Source organism: Perca flavescens, chromosome 18 (assembly GCF_004354835.1).
Source record: "Perca flavescens isolate YP-PL-M2 chromosome 18, PFLA_1.0, whole genome shotgun sequence".
NCBI classification, from domain to species: domain Eukaryota; kingdom Metazoa; phylum Chordata; class Actinopteri; order Perciformes; family Percidae; genus Perca; species Perca flavescens.
The window spans coordinates 26456920-26479419 of NC_041348.1; the positions used below are offsets into that span (position 1 = coordinate 26456920).

The 22500-nt window shown below is 40.6% G+C and overlaps 1 protein-coding gene across 1 annotated transcript in view; it reads left to right on the forward strand.

Annotated features, from left to right (window-relative positions):
• Nucleotides 1-22500, forward strand: part of man1a1 (mannosidase, alpha, class 1A, member 1) — a 137760-nt gene that overhangs the window by 89507 nt on the left and 25753 nt on the right. Inside the window, exon 5 of the mRNA XM_028605579.1 lies at nucleotides 19951-20045. Coding sequence (XP_028461380.1) covers nucleotides 19951-20045 — 95 coding nt within the window. The remainder of the gene's footprint in view (nucleotides 1-19950; nucleotides 20046-22500) is intronic.

Genomic DNA, 22500 nt, shown 5'->3' on the forward strand with positions numbered 1-22500 from the left:
TTATTGTGGATCTCTTCCCAGTAAGGCCTTATTGCCTAGCAGTCCCAAAAAATACAAAACAAAATATTTTTAAATGGATTCAGCAGCGCATGTCCCTCTCTGACCTCAGTTGTTGCTCCAGATGCAGAGCTCTTTAGGTCGGCTTTGGCTCCAACGTGACTGTGTCCATATTGTCTCATCTCTGTGCTGGGAGACAAAGAAGGGTCCGAATCTGTTGGGGGAAAGTGCGCCGTGCCCTGTGGCTCTCTGCTCAGTTTTAATGCCCAGCGCCGGCTGCATGCCTCCAACTCCTCACCAGGCAACTCACTGCTCTAGGACTTACAGTCCAATTACATAAGCTGTCTCCAAGGCTTTGTTATCAGGCCTGTGTGTGTATCTGTACATCTGTGTATCTGCAGTACCCTCTGATGTCTTTTTGATGTTAGACTGCTGCTTTTAAGGGCTAATACAGCAGGCCTGTCTTTCTAACATGTCTACCTTGGCTTTGAAAAAGAATGAAAAGTTTGTGTGTGTGTGTGTGTGTGTGTGTGTGTGTGTGTGTGTGTGTGTGTGTGTGTGTGTGTGTGTGTGTGTGTGTGTGTGTGTGTGTGTGTGTGTGTGTGTGTGTGTGTGTGTGTGTGTGTGTGTGTGTGTGTGTGTGTGTGTGTGTGTGTGTGGAGATCTGAGGGTATTTTTTTTTGTTTGACAGGTAGCTTTGTTTAACACTTGTGCTACACACCGCCTTAAAGGGCTTTGTTCTCTGCTCAGCTTGTCCTTCTGACTGCCTCTCTTCCTAACAGCTCCTCTGTTTTGTTTTTTTTTTTTTTTTTTTTACACAACAATACTTCTTTGTTTTTTTTAACCAAACTTACCTGCTTGATTTTCTTTCCTTGCTGCCCTGTCTGTTTGTAGAATCCATCCATTGTCTGTAACCGCTTATCCTATTAAGGGTCGCAGACATTGGGCTAGAGGCAGGGTACACCCTGGACAGTTGTCAATTTCCCATCCAGCACCCACGTCGTTTAAATAGCAAATGTACCTTCGCCCATCTGTTCGCCCATGGGCGTGCTGGTCTTACAGAGAGGTGTGTTCAGGTGCATTCTGGGCATGCTGGTCTTACAGAGAGGTGTGTTCAGGTGCATTCTGGGCATGCTGGTCTTACAAGGAGGTGTGTTCAGGTGCATACTTGGCTTATTGCTATCTTGATCGCGCCATTGACTAACAAAAACCTGGTCTAAAGTCAGTAACGCAGCGTTTCATTGTTATTTTAACAGCGCATTAGTAAAGCGCGCCTAGGCTCGTTCACAGCGTGCGCACACACTACGCTTGTTACACACACACAGAGGCGTGACAGCAGCAAACAAACATGCAAAAGATTAAAAATGAAAATATTACAATGTGAAATAGTGTTATGATCTGCTCGTGCGTGAAGTGAAAGCGTAGCAAATCTGCCATCATAACAGCAATGCGTCAAGGTACCAACGCGCCTGGCTTTTAAAGGGAATGGGAGATGACACTCTGATTGGTTTATTGCGTGTTACGCCCAAAACACACCTATGATTTATGAAAGGTGCAGTAGGTAAGACTTTTAAAACTAACTTTTTGTCATATTTGCTGAAACTGACCCTATGTTCAGTAGAACTACATGAAGCAGGTCATTAAAAACTAAAATATCTGGCTCCTCTGGCACCACCTACAGCCTGTAGGTGCAGCTCCCTGTTCAGATGCACCAATCAGGGCCGGGGGGGAAGGGGGGGGGGGTGGGGTCTAACTGCATGTCAATCACTGCTCATGAACACACGTTCATTCTCCCTTGTGGGGGGAGGGGCTTAGGAGACTGTTTTGGGCTTTAGCAGAAAGGGGGGAGGGACTGAGAAGTTGTCGATGTTTACATTTTTTGCCTAAGTCCTGGATCATCACAATCCTACCTACAGCCCCTTTAAGACACTAAGTACAACCCTTTTGAACCATTCGATCCATTAACCTAGTTTTTTGTGCACCAGAATACCAAATCACTGAAGTTTCTCCTGATACAAGATTGCCCGGACAGGCTTGCTCTTCCTCGGTTGAAGCGCATTAAACCTCTTCCTCTCTTGTCTAGTAGCTTTTTGCTTGTTTTCGGTGTGTGAAGTGTCCTCGGGTTACATGAAAAGCGCTTAAAAATCAACTGTAGTATTATTATTATTATTATTATTATTATTATTATTATTATTATTATTATAAATGTTGCCCGGTGTCTGCTGGATGAGGCAACTATTTTCTAACTCGGTAGCCAATAAACTTTAGAAGGTAACAATGTTGTGCTTGCACCTTTTTTTTTTTTCTGTCTCAAAGTGGCCAAAAAATAAATTGAAGTAAATTCCGTTTTAACTTCTAGGAATGTTTTCCTAAACTTCGAGGCCATTCACATGAGTTGCAGTCGCAGTTGGGTAGTCTGAGTCAAACCACATCTCCTATTGTTACATGTAAAGAAATGTTACAAAATGCTTGATGCCACGTTTTTATACTAACCGTAGTATTCAGAATGTGGCACTTTTCTCTAATGTACCAACACTGAGGTTTGGTCTGGGCTTCGACTTACGTGTCAGTATGTTGTCAGTTGACGTAACAAAGTTTTTTTTAGCGGTGACAAAATCTTTTCAGTTATTACACGGACTATATCCTTTTGGCTAGATACACTTTTGTTGACAGTTGAAAGTAAGTTCCTCAGAGCTGTTGTCTTTTCAAAACAGCCTGAAGGGGAGACATTACATTTCTTTAAGCCACATTGATTGTGTTGCCTTTTGTCTAAATTTGCCAACTGTCTAAACAAAAGTCGTTCTCTGTAGACTGAATTTGTCACGCTGTAAGACATTCCTCTATAAACCTGCTTGTGTTTGGTTTGAAGATATTTGGGTTCCCCACAAAAAAAGGCAAAACTCACTCAGTGATGCTTTCCTTTGAGCACACGCTCAATCCAGATCTGTTGTTTTGTAGACTTTTTAAGTGGGATATTAATACACTCATACAATAAAAGAAATTGTAGTTCGTACAAGGCCTTTATTTATTTTTCTTATCATAGACCTTTAACAAAAAGGTCTCAGCTACAGACCTTTGCAGTGACTGACATTTACCAGTGACTCTGACTTTTAGACCCCCAAATCATCCATTTCAACAAAAATTTGATTTCCCTTGCCTTTTGAAAATTCCATCGGTTGCTGATTTGTCACTGAACTGATGAAACCTGTGTCAACCCAGGTCACCTCTCCTGGCGTAGCAGCTCTTCATAAGCTGCCTCCAGTGTGTTTAACATATCAGATATGGTGCGGGGCGATGTGGAAGCAGTGCTGTGACACCATTTTGGGCTGTGTTAGCTTTGCCAGGTGGGAGTCATATCAGGGTCTTTAGGGTGTTTGGCCTTTGTGAACTGTTTGAGTGGATATTTGACATTTTCCTTCAGATGAAAGCCTTTCAGGGTTCCAGCTCAGGCTTGTTTTCGGGCAACACCGACTCTCCTCTGGGACACTTCAATGGCACTTCACTTCACTCTGCTCTCTCTCTCTCTCTTTTGCTCCACTCATTCACTCTGATTCTCAGTCTTCTTACTCAATTCTACTTTTAGTCTGTTGTTTCAGGAAGCATATCCGTGTGAAATATTTATCATTGTTAGCATCCGTTCATTTTCTGTGGGCTATATTTGTCTCGCTACCCTTCCCGATAACTCCCAATGTGGCTGCTGAAGTGAATGAATGTCTGTTTCCCGTAATTAGCCTCCTAATGGTCTTAGTCAATAACTTCTGGCAAACTTAATGGCTTATCAGTGAATTGAGGAGTGATGTTGGTCAGCAAAAGTTGTGTCATTAATATGGCAATTATGCGTGTCTTGTCACTTCATGTCTTTGTTCTGGAGTTTTCCCCCTTTGTCAAGCAATCATCAAACTATTTTAAGTAGGTTAAGTGAAGTGTACTGAGCAGGAAAATTATTATAAATTATTTCAGTTTTCTTTGAAAACTGGTGTGTCTGCTTCCATTTTGTCACTGATGGAAAATGAGGTCTCCATGGCAACTGCTTCCCAGCCTGTAAGCTCAGTACTGTTGCTCCTGACCACTAACACAATCAGTTAAAGAGCCCCTTTTAATACCTTTTGGGATTTTTTATAACATATATTTGTTATATAGTTTTTCTTGTGTATGTAATAGATTTATAAAGTACAAATAAAACACATTTCTCTCCAAATGGAGCTTTCTCTCCCGCCGACAGCACTTTTTCTCCTAAAAACGTCTCGCCCACACTCCTGTTTGAAATTCCTCAATTAATGATGTCACTGTTTGAGAATGCCGGCCTAGTTGTTCATATGTGCTGCCCATAGGTGCTGCCCGAGTAAGCACAGTCCGCCCAGTGGCTTGTTTTGAATTTGGTTGACCAATCACAACAGAGTGGGCCAGATGACAAATCAGAGCAGACTGGCCTTTCAGGAAGGCGGGCCAAGAGCTCAGACAGACTGTTTCAGGTGGAGGCACTGCAGCAATGGGCAGTATGAGAAACCATATGTGTTTATTGAACATCAAAGCATGTACACCTCTTCCAGCAGACCCCAAGAGTACAAATATGATGCTGAAAAGGAGTATAATAGGGGCTCTTTAATACCAGTGATCTTAGTCATGCATATGTTTTACTGTGCTGTAAAAGTAGGGCTGGGCGATATGGAGTAAATCAGATATCAGGATATTCTTGACCAAATACCTCGATATCGATATTGCGACGATATTCTAGGGTTGAAAATTGGTGCTTTAACAAAATATCTTCACACTTAGTTTTTAGATAAATAATCATCAGTAATGTGGATATAATGTCTAAGTGGGGAAAAGGCAAATAATAGAAAAGGCAAATAATAAGTTCACTTTACTGTAATGCAGCCTTTAAAACCAGGAAAAGACAACAGTTATGTCATATTACAATATTCCGATATCCAAAATCTAAGACGCTATCTAGTCTTATATCACAATATCGATATTATATAGATATATTGCCCAGCCCTAATTCTAAGTGATGACAAATTCTCCTGTGCCTCCATTGACATCGAAATAGTTTTTATGGAACAGAGCAAAACCATTGTACTTCTATCCAATATGCAAATTTCCACTGCAATCCTCGTCTCAAGCTCCTTGGCCAGAGCGCACACGTGCAGTTTGTCAGCAAATGCATTTTATCTTTTCCCCACAGATAAAATCAAACGTGAGCCAGGAAGCAAAAATCCAATCACAAGTAGCCACTTGAGATGCATTTGAGATGCATCAAAATGTCCGGTGTGACCCGCAATCTGTCTCAGCTGGATCGATGCACAATCTGGATATGAGATATTCTGTGTGAACAGATATCCCGCCCTCCCACCAGACGAGACGCCTAATTGCACTCTGGCACAGAGAGAGTTATAAATTGGTGTGGTTTTGCCTCCCATTTTAAAATGTGTTAAGTTTTAGACCTACAACTACTGTTAAGGTAGTTTTCTACAAGATACGACAAGCTAATATTAATAGGTGCATTCAGTTCAGTTTTCATCCCCCCAGCCCATCTAAACGTGCACTCCTCCCCTGTAACTTTCCTACCGAGACGGCAATTTTCGATGTAAATTCACTTTTCCCCGGCCTTCTTCATTTTCACAGCAGCATCGTCAAAAGAGCTGGCTGTCAAAAGTGTGCGGAGTCAGCGCCGACCGTGCCGCTAGAGAGGAGAGGAAATAATATCAGGAGTTGATTCTCATTGCATTATTAATATGCAAAGGCAAGAGCGAGGCAAGCATTGCTAATATTGAGATGAAGGACACAGCCAAAGCAGTTCCCTTTTTCTTGGAAAGCAGTTCTGCCTCTCTTGTCAGGCGTCTGTCAAACTCGCTAAAAGGCTTCCAGCAGTGAACCCACAAGACGTCCCTGTCATCACAGTTTGATTGACTTTATCTTGACGGGACTACTTTTTATTTTATTTTATTTATTATTTTTCTGCCTTGTGGAAACCGTGAAACCAGAGTTGATGTTTATTGGCGTTTTTATTATTTTAATATTGGTTATCTTGTTGCATTTGTTATGTAGTTCTGCACTCTTCCGTCATGTCAGATAGAACATATTTGATTTTTAAATTGTGTAATGAGACCGGTGAATGACACCAGATTAATAAGAATGGGATGTATTAAGCAGCGTGGCTGCAGGATGTGTGTGATTATAGCTACAGAAACACACTGTGAAAAGATTGAATTTAATGAAAAACATTTGGATTCATCAGTAGACGTACAAAAATGAAATGTTGCTGCTGTGGAGGGCAAGACGGTCACAGCGTGAAACCTGAGGCTTGTCATTAAGCTCTTATCGTTGGTTTAATGTATTCAAATGATGAGGAAGTGTTCTGCATAGGCTTGAGTCAATGCAAGTCATGTGACTTGACAAGAGAGACTTGCCGAGTGTGGACAAACTGACATGACAACACGTTCTCACTCCCAGCGCGTCAAGGAGCGACGCTTGGTCAGGTGACTTTGGCGTTTGTTACTCACGCAAAAAGTCACCTTTAGCGTCTAGCCCTTTGGCGTCGTATTTAGACGCGCTTGGTCGTGAGGCTGGTGCCGTGCTCGAGCTTCGACTTTTCAAAATAAAAGCTTGCGTTTGGTTTGCTCGTCTTCCTTTGGTGTTTTGGATGTTTTGGAACTAAACAGTACGGCAATCATGCTAATGAATACAATAACTTTTTCAGCAGATGTCTTACTTACAACACAATGGAGCAATCAAAACAGTTTTGTTTTTATGTGCAGGCGGGATTTATTCAGTTTGATAAATCCCACGGTAAATTGGCTGGTTTACTAAACAGGGAGGGACTATTTTAAATAGTCTATTTTTTGTATTCCAAGAGCGTATTGCTCCACAATATTAATACAGATTGGTCACTTATTTTGTTGTATAATCAGAGCGAGAGAGAGAGAGAGATTCAATCTCAGAACGGTGTGCAAAGGTGAGATCATAGACTGTAAATATTTACTCTATGTTTGAGATATGTTTTCTCTCGTTTGGTGGGTGTGTCTCGGCTCGGGTCACAGGTGATACTCAATCAGCAGAGACGTGTCTGTAAACTTGTGGTATATAAAACATTTAAAACTGCATCAGTGTTTAACGTTGACGTTTGTTTAAGCCACATTAAATAAGAGGGTTTAATTTCCAGGTCCGAAAGCGCATCACTGAAGTGTAGACCTCCTCAAGTGTAATATTGTGATTATACAACAAAATAAGTGAACAATCTGTATTCATATTGTGGAGCAATTCGCTCTTGAAATACGAAAAAAAAGATTATTTATAATCCCTCCCTTTAGTAAACCAGCCAATTTACCGTGGGATTTATCAAACTGAATAAATCCCGCCTGCACATAAAGACAAAACTGTTTTGCTTGCTCCATTGTGTTGTAAGTAAGACATCTGCTGAAAAAGTTATTGTATTCATTAGCATGATTGTCGTACTGTTTAGTTCCAAAACATCCAAAACACCAAAGGAAGACGAGCCGACCAAACGCGAGCTTTTATTTTGAAAAGTCGAAGCTTGAGCACGGCACCAGCCTCCCAGCTGAGACGGGAGCATAGACTGTATATTACTAATATATTATATTATTAATAAGGGCATGAGACAGGAGTTCTCTTTTTAATATGCAGCCATACCCAAAAGGCAGAAAAGGGGTCATAAATCCAGCTGATTAGCTGTTCCCTCTAGAGGTCTGGAGAACTTCTGTTGTGGAATCTGGATGCAGCGTTTTCTTATTGCATTTGTTTTCGGGGTTTGTGTGCTTTTCTTTTTGCATTGTTTTTTAATTGCAGCATGCTTTTTTTAAGTAGTGCCCTTTTATGTTCAATTCAATCTTCAGTTTTTTCAATAAAACAATGTTAGAAATGATTTCCTTTTGTTTGTTTTAAATTCAACAAGCAATTTGTTGTATTTTAGAAGAACACTAAAAGCAACAGAAAGTCAGAACTGAGTACACTTTAATATCTGTTTATATGTCGCAAGTAATATTGTTATTGTGATATTCAACAACATTATCGCATATGGCATATTTTCCTCATATCGTGCAGCCCTATTCTGCACACAGTGGCTGCACGTAGGTGTAAGCCTGTAAATAGAGATGTTCCGATACCAGTATCGGTATCTGCTCCGATACTGCCTAAAATGCTGGTATCTGTATCGGGAAGTACTGGAGTTTATGCACCGATCCGATACCACGTAATAAAGCCTTAAAGAAAATCTACATTAAAGTAGTTTATTTATGTTCTTTTTCCGTTATAACTGACTGTCAAACTGGAGAATAAAAGAAAGTTCTGGGGCATTCATTGTTTGTGTTTGTTCATGTTTCACAAAGAGTTTAACCTGAGGCAGACCGACAACAAAGATAGAAATCATATCACATCCATACAGGGATAGTAGTATACAGCTGTTAAAACATAATGAAATATATGACACTCTGGTATCGGATCGGTACTCGGTATCGGCCGATACGCAAGTTCAGGTATCGGAATCGGTATCGGGAAGCAAAAAAGTGGTATCGGGCCATCTCTACCTGTAAACATCTCTGGATACGATGTTGTTTTTCTTTGTCTATGCTGTAAAAACCAGTCTGCTGTCAGCTGCTATATTACCTTGAGGTTTTATGCCTGGCATAAGTCAATAAGCTAAAACAAGGTCAATAATTAGTAACTGCAGCAAGCCAGCACCCTGTTTGTTTTCCCACAAAGCTGCATTCAACTCTGTCCAAACCAGCTCACTTGTTACAGTCAGCCAGTCATTACTGCACAATAAGTCCTGCTTTTGTCAATAAAGACACGGATGTGCATCAGAATTATTTTTGCTTGTTACACTGCAGAGGTTCTTCTAACGCAGCAGTGCTGTCTGTTTGGCTCCTTAATTTGATTTGAAATCCCCAACAGTGACATCTCGACTGCCAGAGTCATGTCTGTTTTGTATGCTAGTCTATCAGGCTAGACAGGCTCCAGTATGTCCCAAAGTCTGCCGTCAGGGTCCTCACCCACACCCAAGACCTGGCAGCACATCACCCCAACCCTCATCCACCTTCACTGGCTCACTTTAAGTCCTGCATCACATATACGAGCCTCCTTCCCACCTACAAATCCCTCCATGCCCCTGGCCCCACAGTGCCTCTCCGACCTCCTCCTCCATTATACACCCCCACCCCGAAACCTGCGGTCCTCAGACGCTGGCCTGCTCTCCATTCCCCACACCAAACTCTGTGCCTTCAGAGACAGAGCCTTTAGTGTTGCAGCCCCATCCCTCTGGGACACCCTCCCTGAAGATATCCGAAATGCTACATCCTTGGACATATTTAGAAAACTCCTGAAACACCACCTGTTTACCACAACCTACAACCTCTAATTCTGTGTCCTTGGGTTTCTTGAAAGGCAATATATAAATAAAAGTTATTATTATTATTATTATTATTATTATTATTATTATTATTATTATTATTATTATTATTATCAAGTTGATTTAGTTGGAAATAATGTCCTGAATGGTATAATCATTAATATCTCTAGTGATATATATATATATTTCTAATGGTGAGAACTAGGGCTCCAACTTATGATTATTTTCATTGTCGATGAATTTGTTGATTATTTTGTTGTTTGGTCTATAAAATGTCCGAAGATTGTGAAAAATGCAGATCGGTGTTTTCCAAAGCCCAAGATAACGTCCTCAAATGTCTTGTTTTGTCCACAACTCAAAGATACTCAGTTTACTGTTACAGAGGGGTGAAGGAACTAGAAAATATTCACATTTAAGTAGCTGGAATCAGAGAATTTTTACTTTTCTTTCTTAAAAATGACTCAAAACTGATTTGATTATCAAAATAGTTGCCGATTAATTTAATAGTTGACAACTAATCAATCAATCGACACATTTTTGCGGCTTTAGTGAGAACCTGAACTAACAGATAGAGAGCCAACTGTAACAACAGCTGTTGTAGTAACCAATGTGTGTAATTGCAAGTCTGTGCTTTGCTTGTAGTTCCTTTATGGGTACCATAGACAGCTATCACTAGAGGTCTTTCTGTCAGCCTTCCTCTGGCTCCATCATGTTCTTTGCGAACAGCAACCCCCATGAATGATGGTTGGGTGTTTGTGTGTCCTTTTGTGTTTCATCACAGCTGACAGGTGACCCCCCCACACCAAATTCACTCAGGAGTCGATCTCTCCCTCTCTCTCTCTCTCTCCCTCCCTCTCTCTCTATATCTCTCTTCATTTCATCATCCAGTCTCATTAGCATTCAAACAGCTTCACCTGCAGCGCTCTCTGGTAGTTGAGTGGGAGTCAGACTTTAATTATTTTGGACAGTGAAAGGAATTCTTGGGTGGCTCGTCCCCCCCCTCCATTTTAACACCACAGTGAGTTACCCAGGAAATATTTGCTCTTGGAGTGAATGCATTCACCTGGTCCGGAAAAACCTCTGCTAACACTGAGTTGTAGACGGAACATTGCTCTTACGTTTTCACCAGCATTTCCATATTATTCAGATGTGGCTTCCATGTAAAGACGTCAGCTCCCTTGGTAAATATTCTGCCGAGAAATGTTTTAATACCTTAGAGACATTTGCATGCCACACCTTAGGGGATGTCAGCTATATTTGCTCCTGCTCAGCAGGGGTGTTTGATATCAATCATAGCATTGCCATGTCGACCTGGATGGTTCTGCATCGATGCAGTGACAGACCATAATCGATTAATGGCTTATGATGTTACTTGTTGGTTTTCCGGTTGTTGTTTTTTTTTTTTTTTTTTTTTGTCTGTTGTCTGCTGTGTTCAGACTCTGCTACGTGTAGGGAGTATCCATTTTAAGAGCAGATACAGTAAAAAGAGAGAGTTCAAATATACTGTATGTCTGACTGCTTGATTGAAGAAATTCTTAGTCGACTAACACTCATTCCATTGTATCGACTAATCGATTAGTTGATTTAATCGACAGATCTGTAAATCTGAGTTTCTCCGCAAAGAGTCACGCAAAAGCAGCACTTTAATTCTTGTGTTTACCAGAGATGTGCTCGTACGTTTCTTGGAAATAAGTCATTCAGCATGAAAACCGCATCAAACATGACTAATCGACTAAAGAAATCTAAGTTGACGAAGACCAAAACGACCGATTAATTGACTAATCGACTAAGATGGAGCAGCCCTAGTTGATGGGATAATCGTAATGGCATCGTGACGCCAGTGAAGATTGACGCCCCTACTGCTCAGTCATGAGTTATGAGTTATGGGTCTGCTGGAGAAACTATGTAAAGTAGACACTGTTGTAAGTTATATGAAGCACGTTGTTCTGCAGTTTGTTCTTTAATTTGCATATCAGACAACATTACGTTACTCAATATTTTTATTTTATCTTTTGTGCTTTTCATTTGTGTCCCTTCCTCTCCTCCTATTTCCTTCCCTCTCCTCTTCCTTTCTTTCCTTTCTCTTTCCTCTCCCGTCTTTTCTTTTTCTTCTCTTATTTTTCTTTCCTATCTCTTCTTTCTTCTCTTCTTTCCTAATCTTTTGTTCTTTTCTTTCTTGTCCCTCTCCTCCCCTTTCCTCTTGTCTTTCCTTTGTTTTCCTGTTTCTCCTCTCCTCTTTCTTTTCTTGTCTTTCCTTTCTTTTCTCACCTCTCTTTCCTTTCCCATGCTCTCCCCTCCTCTTCTCTCCTCTCTTGCCATTTGCTTTGCTTTAATTATTACTAATTTGTCTCCTCAAGCCCGTGTTTACTTTTCTTCCACCCTTCATCCTGTGTTTTCCCTCCCCGAAGCAAGTTATTAAACCCAGCGAGACAGAGAGGGAGGGAGGGAGAGAGAGACTCTGACAGAGAGTGGAGAGGAGGACAAGAGCAACCATTCACAGCAGGCTTCTTAACCACTGAAAGCTGTGTGTGTGTGTGTGTGTGTGTGTGTGTGTGTGTGTGTGTGTGTGTGTGTGTGTGTGTGTGTGTGTGTGTGTGTGTGTGTGTGTGTGTGTGTGTGTGTGTGTGTGTGTGTGTGTGTGTGTGTGTGTGTGTGTGTGTGTGTGTGTGTGTTGCCTAAGCCTCTCCAATACAGCTGTCAGGGCAGCAGCCTGCAAACGGGCCTCATTCAGCCGACACCGAGACAGTCATTCACTGGCTTACTCTTTCCACATTTAGTCTGCACTCATTATTCGTGTGTGTGTGTTCATATATACATATATATATATATATAAAAAACACTTTGGGGTCCTTTTCTAATGCTACTTGAACATGGGAATTTCTTAATTTGAATTACTTATAATAATTTTGGTAGATTGTGCTAAGAAATACATGTCTTTATTTATGTCATTTTAATTTTATGTATATGTGTGTGTATATATATATCATATATATACATGTGTGTGTGTGTGTGTGTGTGTGTGTGTGTGTGTGTGTGTATATATATATATATATATCATATATATACGTGTGTGTGTGTGTGTGTGTGTGTGTGTGTGTATATATATATATATATATATATATATATATATATATATATATGTGTGTGTGTGTGTGTGTGTGTGTATATATATATATATCATATATATACATGTGTGTGTGTGTGTGTGTGTATATATATATATATATATATATATATATATATAACATGTTCAAATAAACTACTACTACTTGAAAAAGAATAGAACGTAATACATGATCAATTTTGCACTTGAAATAAACAGGACATTTTTATTTTGCCAGTCTTAGTAAAGGTCATAGAGTAGTGAGAGGAAAAGCACCTGGCATTAGCACAAGCTTTATACCAGTATGCATCTTTGGGTAGCACTTGTCTCGAAGCATCCTTGAGTGCATATTTTTCTATAAGAATGCAAAAGGTAATATTTGGCCTTTTATAAATGAGGTTATGATGCCAGAATATAAACGTGGAGATAATGACTGACAGTGCTGCCACCGCATAAACAGGGCAGTAGATGTTGTGTTGAAAATGGGATTTGTTATATTCGAGAAGCAGAAAACAACAAAAGTATTGATGAAACAGAGGCAAACATGAACCCTGCATTCAACAAAAATAACTTAAAATTGAAGAAAAAACAACAACAGTTGGCTATGTGTATGAAAATACAACTGGCATTTTATAAATAGATTCTCGTGTGTGTGTGTGTGTGTGTGTGTGTGTGTGTGTGTGTGTGTGTGTGTGTGTGTGTGTGTGTGTGTGTCAGTTAAGGGAATAGCAGATAGATAACTTGGAGGCAAGACAGGAATTGAAAGAAATAGTAAATGAGGTGAAGAGGAAAGAACACTTTCATAGATGGATGAATACAAGTGAGAGTTGGAGAGGAAGAGGGGAAACGAGGAGGAGGAGGAAAGAGTTTCAGGTCTCCTGGAGTGACGGGGGTGTCAGTGAAATGAGGAGGAACGAGGAGATGATGAAGGGCAGAGGGGAGATGAGGCCAGTGTGTCAGGGTCCAGGAGGAAGAGAAGGCAGGCGGAGGTGTCGGCACGCGTGGCTCGCTCTGTCCCCGCAGACGCTGTTGTATTCTGGGCCACGTGTCCCACAAGACTTGCTGGGTGATTCGTCTTAGTTAGGCAGCTGTCCAGGCGACTCGCTGCGGACTGCAACACATATTCATACACACACACACACACACAACACACACACACTGCAATTCTGGTTCGAGAACTGGACCTGGAAACCTGATTGGGAGAACACACACACACACACACAACCCCACATACTTAAAATGTTAAAATCCTTGTAGGGACCTTCCACTTCCATCATCTTACTCTAAACACAACCTCATCCATATTCTGTACACAACTTTAACCCCAATATAAGCTTTAATTCATGTGATTTATTTTCGTATAGGGGCCTATACACACATGTGGCCCCACACATGTCAATTATGCTCAGTAGCATTATGGAAGCAGGGATATATGTCTTCAAATAGTTTTGACCAACTCTATCTACTGTATCTAGATAATTTCAAGGCAACCTGTCTAATTATTTGTCTAATTGTGTTTTTATTGATGTTGCTGGGTCTCCACATCTCAGTAATTAAGTTGGTGGGAGCTTAATTTTCACTCCATAGCTGTTTGTAAAGTTGCCCAATAAAAAAAAGAGAGAAAAGACAAAACAAAATAAGAACAAGCTTCAAGAAAACTCTTGTTTTTATAAAGTAACCTCTCTCTGGATCGATGTGTTCAGATGGACATTCCGGTTATTGGCTTTCTTATTGGCTGGTGAACTTCTACAAGGTGTGCACTAGATCAGTTGACTCTTTTGTTCACGGTGTTTCCGTGAGCATTCATATTTTGCATGTCATTGACGTCATCTTTCTGTTCTCTTCCTGAAATTTGAATCTGTTGTTTCCAAAAAGACAAAGAGGTGTCGGTGACAACGGCTGCATTGTGCTTAACGCTCCATTGCCAGTTGGCCCCTTCGCATTGTTGACAGCAGAACCGATCCGTACCTTGTGGAAATACATCTGCCATGTTTGTGTTAGAGCTATATTGACTTATCTGATGTACTCACTTCCCCTCAACCGTCCCCGCTTACTTATACTTAATTTAGTCACTCACGACAATGAATAATGTCCCACAATAGCCCTTCAATAGCCTCTGGAGAACTTGTCTGGATCAAGTGGTTTTATATGTAATTTGAGGTAAAAGAAAAAAAACTAAACAGTCGAGATTTAATCAACACGTCTTTTGTGTTGCTTTGAGGCTACTGGTGTTAATCTCTAAGTGGTACGTCTAGAAACAGATGTTTGACCCCGAGCCACTGAAATCTGATGTTTTCAATTATATTGAATGTGTTGAGCGGTTAAAGGTCCCATGGCATGAAATTTTCACTTTATGAAATTTTTTAACATTACTGTGAGTTCCCCCAGCCTGCCTATGGTCCCCTATGGTGATTCTGGACCAAGGCTGAATTTCGGGAAAGAGACTTCAGATACAGTATTAGGGGACCACTAAGGCCTATATAAAAGAGACTTCAGATACAGTATTAGGGGACCACTAAGGTCTATATAAAAGAGACTTTAGATAATATATATAATAATACTGTATCTGAAGTCTTTTTATATAGACCTTAGTGGTCCCCTAATACTGTATCTGAAGTCTCTTTTATATAGACCTTAGTGGTCCCCTAATACTGTATCTGAAGTCTTTTTATATAGACCTTAGTGGTCCCCTAATACTGTATCTGAAGTCTCTTTTATATAGACCTTAGTGGTCCCCTAATACTGTATCTGAAGTCTCTTTTATATAGGCCTTAGTGGTCCCCTAATACTGTATCTGAAGTCTCTTTTATATAGGCCTTAGTGGTCCCCTAATACTGTATCTGAAGTCTCTTTTATATAGACCTTAGTGGTCCCCTAATACTGTATCTGAAGTGTCTTTTATATAGACCTTAGTGGTCCCCTAATACTGTATCTGAAATCTCTTTTATATAGACCTTAGTGGTCCCCTAATACTGTATCTGAAGTATCTTTTATATAGACCTTAGTGGTCCCCTAATACTGTATCTGAAGTCTCTTTTATATAGACCTTAGTGGTCCCCTAATACTGTATCTGAAGTATCTTTTATATAGACCTTAGTGGTCCCCTAATACTGTATCTGAAGTCTCTTTTATATAGACCTTAGTGGTCCCCTAATACTGTATCTGAAGTACTTTTATATAGACCTTAGTGGTCCCCTAATACTGTATCTGAAGTCTCTTTTATATAGACCTTAGTGGTCCCCTAATACTGTATCTGAAGTCTCTTTTATATAGACCTTAGTGGTCCCCTAATACTGTATCTGAAGTCTCTTTTATATAGACCTTAGTGGTCCCCTAATACTGTATCTGAAGTCTCTTTTATATAGACATTAGTGGTCCCCTAATACTGTATCTGAAGTCTCTTTCCTGAAATTCAGCCTTGGTGCAGAATTACAGCCACTAGAGCCAGTCCCATAATGAGCTTTCCTTAGGATGTACCATTTCTGGGTCTGTAGCTATTGAGGAGGAGAGAGAGGGGGGGGGCATGGTGGAGGGTGGGGGTGTGGCCTTGACCAACTGCCACTTTGCTCGTTTGAAAGCCATGATGTCTCTCTCTCTCTCATGGGGGGGCCAAATTCTCTGGGCAGTAAAGCAGAGAAAGGGGAGGTAACCTTGCTCCTTATGACCTCATAGGGAGAAGATTCCAGATCGGCCCATCTGAGCTTTCATTTTCTCAAAGGCAGAGCAGGATACCCAGGGCTCGGTTTACACCTATCGCCATTTCTAGCCACTGGGGGACCATAGGCAGGCTGGGGGAACTCATATTAATGTTAAAAAAAACTCATAAAGTGAAATTTTCATGCCATGGGACCTTTTAAGTTACGTGGATGGGTAAAAGCTTGAGCGCGATTTGCGGTGGCAACAGTCATCCTAGTTTGCATCCCATAAGAGTCAGAGACAACATTCCCATTAGAATCACCCAATTTAGAGAAAAGGGAAATGTGTTTTTAATTAGTTTGGGGAGAAAGTGATCCCTCTTTTAGTGGCAACGTGTCACACATTCAAAGCCTGCAGCTCAAATCACCTCAGCAGTATTCCAGTGAAACAGAACAGTATAAGATTGTACTTTGATCATTAATTGCCTCGCACTCCAAATTCTTTACTTCTCTTTATCAGGACACCTATTATGAAACTTCTTCCTATCCTTATCACAATATGACACGTACTCAGAGGTACATATTAAAATAATAATCATGCAGATTTTCTTAGTCTGTGAACATTTTGGCAGACAAAACACTCCGCTGGTGGCTCCAAAGAAGGGACTTACCGATGCTGATAATCAAAATAATGATTTATCAGGTTACCTAGAAATAAAAACACAACATTTTCCTGATGGATGAATGTGATTATTAACATCAGTTTTTACTAATGCCATCCGCCACAAGCTTCATGTGCGTGTGTGTATAATTCAGTTGCTTATTAAAAAAAGCTTGTTGGCAGGCTGCTTGATGGCCTTGGACACAGGGTGTGTTTAATTTATTCTTCTGTGCTTCCCTGGGAGTGTTTTTATTTTGCCCCTTAGTGTGCTCCTGCCATTATTAAAGGCATTAATCACTTGGATTCGATGCCTTGTTACGACACAATCCTGCTCCCACAGTGCAGCTCGAGACATACACACACACACACACACACACACACACACACACACACACACACACACACACACACAGACTGGGGTAATTTGGTGTCAACAGTGTCACCACAAATCTTAGCTTGAAAATACTATATCTTGTAAGTCCTTTTCAAATAATATATTTAGAGATGGCCCGATACCATTTTTTGCTTCCCGATACCGATTCCTATACCTGAACTTGTGTTCATAAATAAACTACTTTTACGTAGATTTTCTTTAGGGCTTTATTACGTGGTATCGGATCGGTGCATAAACTCCAGTACTTACCGATACCAGAGTTTTAGGCAGTATCGGAGCCGATACCGTTACTGGTATCGGTATCGATACTGGTATCTGTATCGGACCATCTCTAAATATATTTCAAATAAATACGTTTTGAAACATGAAGATATAAGAAACTTGTGTGTTTGTGTGCGTGTGTTTCCAAAGTCCACAGAAAACACTCCTGGCATCTGAAACATATGGACATTTTAAACTTGCTTGCTCTCCCCCAAACAATGATCTGATGTTTAATCTGATGTGCTCGATTGAAGAAATTATTAGTCGACTAACACTCACTCAATTGTATCGACTAATCGATTAGTTGATTTAATCGACAGATCTGTAAATCTGAGTTCATGCAAAAGCACCACTTTAATTCTTGTTTACTAGAGATGTGCTCATACGTTTCTTGGAAATAAGTCATTCAGCATGAAAAAAGCATCAAACATGACTAATGGACTAAAGAAATCTAAGTTGACTAAGACCAAAACGACCGATTAGTCAACTAATCGACTAAGAGGGAGCAGCTCTAGTTTAATCCTGTCATTCCGACACGTATCCTCATTCTACATGAATACCACGTTCCCGTTGCCTCTCTTCCTCCTCGACTCACAGTAACCTTTTCCTGCCTCTGACTTTTGAAGGAAAAGCTGTTGCATTGCCATATTGTTTTGACAAGTACCCTCTCGAGTACCTTTTCCTCCCCTTCTTCCCCCGTCTCTCACACCCTGCTGAGTGGTAGATCCTTAGGGAACAGAACTTTTCCCTAAGGATCCCGCACTGAATGCTTGCTCTTGGGGGAATTACTGGAATTTTTGGATCTTTGTAAATTAAAGATTGTGGTCTAGACCTACTCTATCTGTAAAGTGTCTTGAGATAACTCTTGTTATGAATTGATACTATAAATACAATTGAATTGAATTGAACTGCCAGCTTGCTGAAATAGTGTATGTTACTGTACAACCTCTGTCTGTGTATGAGAGGTATTACTACACTGAAGGAAAGTGATGGAGGGATGATAACAACTTATAAATACTTAAGTTATGGGTTATTTACATCGTTGGTAGTGTATATCCCCACATAGCAGCTTTTAGGCATTTTTCTGTTGTTTGTTAGCAGACGAAATTGACGAGGAGGCACCTTCACGCAATACAAGTCAATGGAGAGTTGTTTTCCGCTCTGGTGGGGGCGGGTCTTAAATTCTTATCGGACCTGCCCCCACCGCTAAAAAAAAATCCTAAAGGAAACCCTGTTAGATAGTGTTTAGTACTTAGCATTCATCTTATATGGCTGTTGTGTACGACTGGCTGTTGCTGTTTAAATCGCAGGTTTGACCATTTTTATTCCAAATTCAAACCATTCAGGTTTACTGTGTTTTTGCAATTTCTGGTGGAATAAATCTGTGCCACGGTAGCACTCCTGCTCTACATCAAGGGTCAGGGATTAAAAAAATAAATAAATTGCCATGTGGATTGCAGTAGTAAACAGAAAAACTAAAACGGGCATAACGTCACGCTCGCAGCAGCAGCGCCAGTCCAGCTGCTGAAGCCTTGGCAACGGTGTGAAACTGTCCACCACGCCTTGGGCCAAATCCCATTCTATCCCGACTGCTTGACTAAACTCATGCCATAAGCCAAATATGGAAGTACTTCATCGTTACAGCCAACAAAATCAGACACCCTAAGAGACACCATAACCCCTCAGCTAGAACGGATACAAAGCTGTCCCGTCAGATAAGCTAACACAAAAGCTTGGACCAGGGAAGCAAATTCAGTAGTTTATAGGTATTCAAGGGGAAGAAATGATGTATACATTTTAAAGAAAATGCTTGAATTTCCTGTTTTCTTGCACTGTGTACATAACTGCAAAATTCATAATTGTATCAAAACGTTTCACTTTTGTTAAGTTCCACAACAACCGACATGGAAAATGCATGCAGCATTAGAATTATTGCAGCGGTTGATAACAATTTAGACCTAAAACGTGTAGTCAAAATAATCCGCAATTATTTGGATAATATATTAATCCAAATAATTGTTTTTTTTTATTTTCAATTAGCATTGCCAAATGTTGCTTCCAGCTTCTTAGATGTGAAGATTTGATTTCTTTTCTTCGTCCTATATGATAGTAAACTGAACTTGGGGGGGGGGGGGGGGGCGGACTTTGGGGTTTTTGGACTCTTGGGTGAATAAAACAAGCCATCTAGACACATCACCTTGGGCTGTGAGAAATTGAACAAGCGAGGAGTTGATTAAGCGAGAAAATAATCGACAGGTTAATCCATAATGCAGATAATCGATAGTTGTAGCCCCATAACAATCATGGCTTCCCTCAGTAATACTAAAATGCTTTAGATGGTGGAATAACAACCACACTATTCTTGAGTAATGGGTCTGATACTGAATGTGGTTGCCGTGTAAAAAAATACTAAAAATGCGTGCTGTGTTTAGTGATTTTCAAGATCACTAACTTGTCAGTCTGTTGGTCAAGAAAATGGGAGGGAGAAACCTATTTTAATGAGATGCTGTCTTTCTTTCTTTCTTTCTTTCTCAGGTGTACCGTAGAAAGGCGGTGGAGCTGGGTGAAAAGCTGCTGCCAGCCTTCAAAACGCCAACCGGCATTCCCTGGGCTCTGCTTAACCTCAAGAGGTAAAAACACACACACACACACACACACACACACACACACACACACATGCATATTTGAGTGACTGAGGAAGCAGAGCAAGAGTCTGTCCCTTTGCTCTCTCTCACACACATACACAAACACACCCTCTTTTACTCTGGCGGTATTTGAAGCGGCAGGTCTGTTTTTATGGTTTGATACTTAAAAGAGATCTGTGGTCTGAGGCTCAATGTGAGCCGGGCGAACACAAGCTCCTCTCTATTCCTCTCACACACACACGGAGCTGAGATGTTTTAGTTTTAGCTTGTCAGACAGGAGTTGTTTGGTTTCTCATCCAGGACGACATGCCAAGAACTGGCTCCAAAACTCAACTACCACTCAAAAGACAAACCGAAAGTTTCTAAATACGCTGACAAGGTTATAGGCCACAGTTGGCCATTATAAATGCGCTGTGACAGCCTGTCAAGGGGCTGCCGCTGGGTCGGACTGCTACACAGACACAGTGTGCAGAAACACACGCAAGTTAATGACAGAGATATAAAGCCAGTTTGTCCTTTTTGATACAGCTGGATAAGATTCAGTCTGATTGTACAATAGAATTTGTACAATCCATTTAAAACTATCTTTTTTTAACCTAATCTCACTTGTAACCTAATCTAATTTACTTCTACTTCACTTTATTTACTTTATACACCTGCTCTTTTCTTACTCTTATTTTACCTTGAATGTGACTGTGAGCAACTGCAAACTAAATAATTTCCCTGAGGGGATCAGTAAAGGATTCTGATTCTGATTCTGATGATTGATTCTGAGGATTTATTTCTCGTGGAATTGATCCATACTGCAGTGCATACATAGTATTCTTCGGAGTGTCTTACATGTTGACGAACTTGGATTTGTATCTACTGTAATTTGACATTGAAGTGCCAAAATTTGAAGCTACTATATGTTATGAAAACCTCGCTTTGGAACTGGTGCATTGAAGTAGATAAAAGGAAATAAAATGTTGAGAAGAAAAAACTAAACCTACTTCCACTGTCCACGTTACCTTCTCGGATAACATCGCAGTAACGTCATTAAACTTAATTCAGCTTTTTATCAACAGATAGACTGATATACATCAGTCACTGCTGTTTTAACCATTTCCTGACCTTAACTGAGTAGTTTTAGTTGCTTGAACTAAACCATACCTTACCTATATTTAACGAGTACACATGTGACACAATATCAATCTCATAGGGAAAATGTATCGGTCTGCCATCCTCCACAGCCTTTGTCAATCACAAGTGATGAGAAGAGCACTTTTTTTTTTCCTCCTTCCATTTTCTTTCTATCCATCTTTCCCCAGAGAGAGACACGACACTCTGTTTGTCAGACCTTAATTAAAAGGCAGGTTGTCATGACGATTAACATGCTATGACAAATTCATTTTCGTTGTGTCTATATGGGTGAATGGACTCTGCACCCCCTCTTGTGCTCCTCCTGAGAAACACCCCAGGGAGAGACTGTGTGTGTGTGTGTGTGTGTGTGTGTGTGTGTGTGTGTGTGTGTGTGTGTGTGTGTGTGTGTGCGCGTGTGTGCGTGTGTGCGTATGTGCGTGTGTGTGCGTGTGTGTGCGCGTTAACGTGTGTGTGCGTTCACGTGTATACGCATGCATCATCCCCTAGAGGCTTGAGCAGATTGCTGGTGATGATGACTTTACCTGCATGACTGAGCTATGATAGCTTAGAAGCGCACACACACACACACACACACACACACACACACACACACACACACACATTACAGTAACACACACGCCTAGCACCACAGTTGCTAATGCAACACTGAGCAGGGAACTTAAACAGCTAAAGTATTTCTAGCTGAAAAGGTTCTTCTTGTATGTGACATGTACACATAATACCAACCAGTCATCTGTTTAAATGCATGTTTTTCAATTACACGTACTGATTCCTGGAAATGACTTTGTAGGAGCATAAATTTAGACCCGTCGAGCTTTTGCCTAAATTGGCGGTTACGCATGCATCTCTGCACATGCACATTTATGGTGCACTGGAACAATCATAGGCCTATTGAAAGAGAGCAGTAATACTGGAAAATGCAAATCAGGGGAGTCCAATATGACCAAGGAATGATGATGATACCACATACTTTAAATATACAGTATCTCATTACATTACACTGTACTCAGGGCTCCACACTAACTTTTTGCCTTGGTTGCACTGGTGCGCCTAACTTTTTTTATTTAGGTGCACCAGCACAAAATTTAGGTGCACCCAAATTTTTCCTCGCATCGCCGTAACGCTGAATGGCGATACGATATATATATAGCTCTGTATTTTTTTACAAAGTGGGCTAAATGTTCAGTTTTAAGTCAAAGCCACTTTTCACAAGCTCTTTTATTAAAACAGATTGTGATTAAAATAAAATGCAAAGACAGGGTTTCCTTTACCAGTTTAAAAATATACAGCTGACACA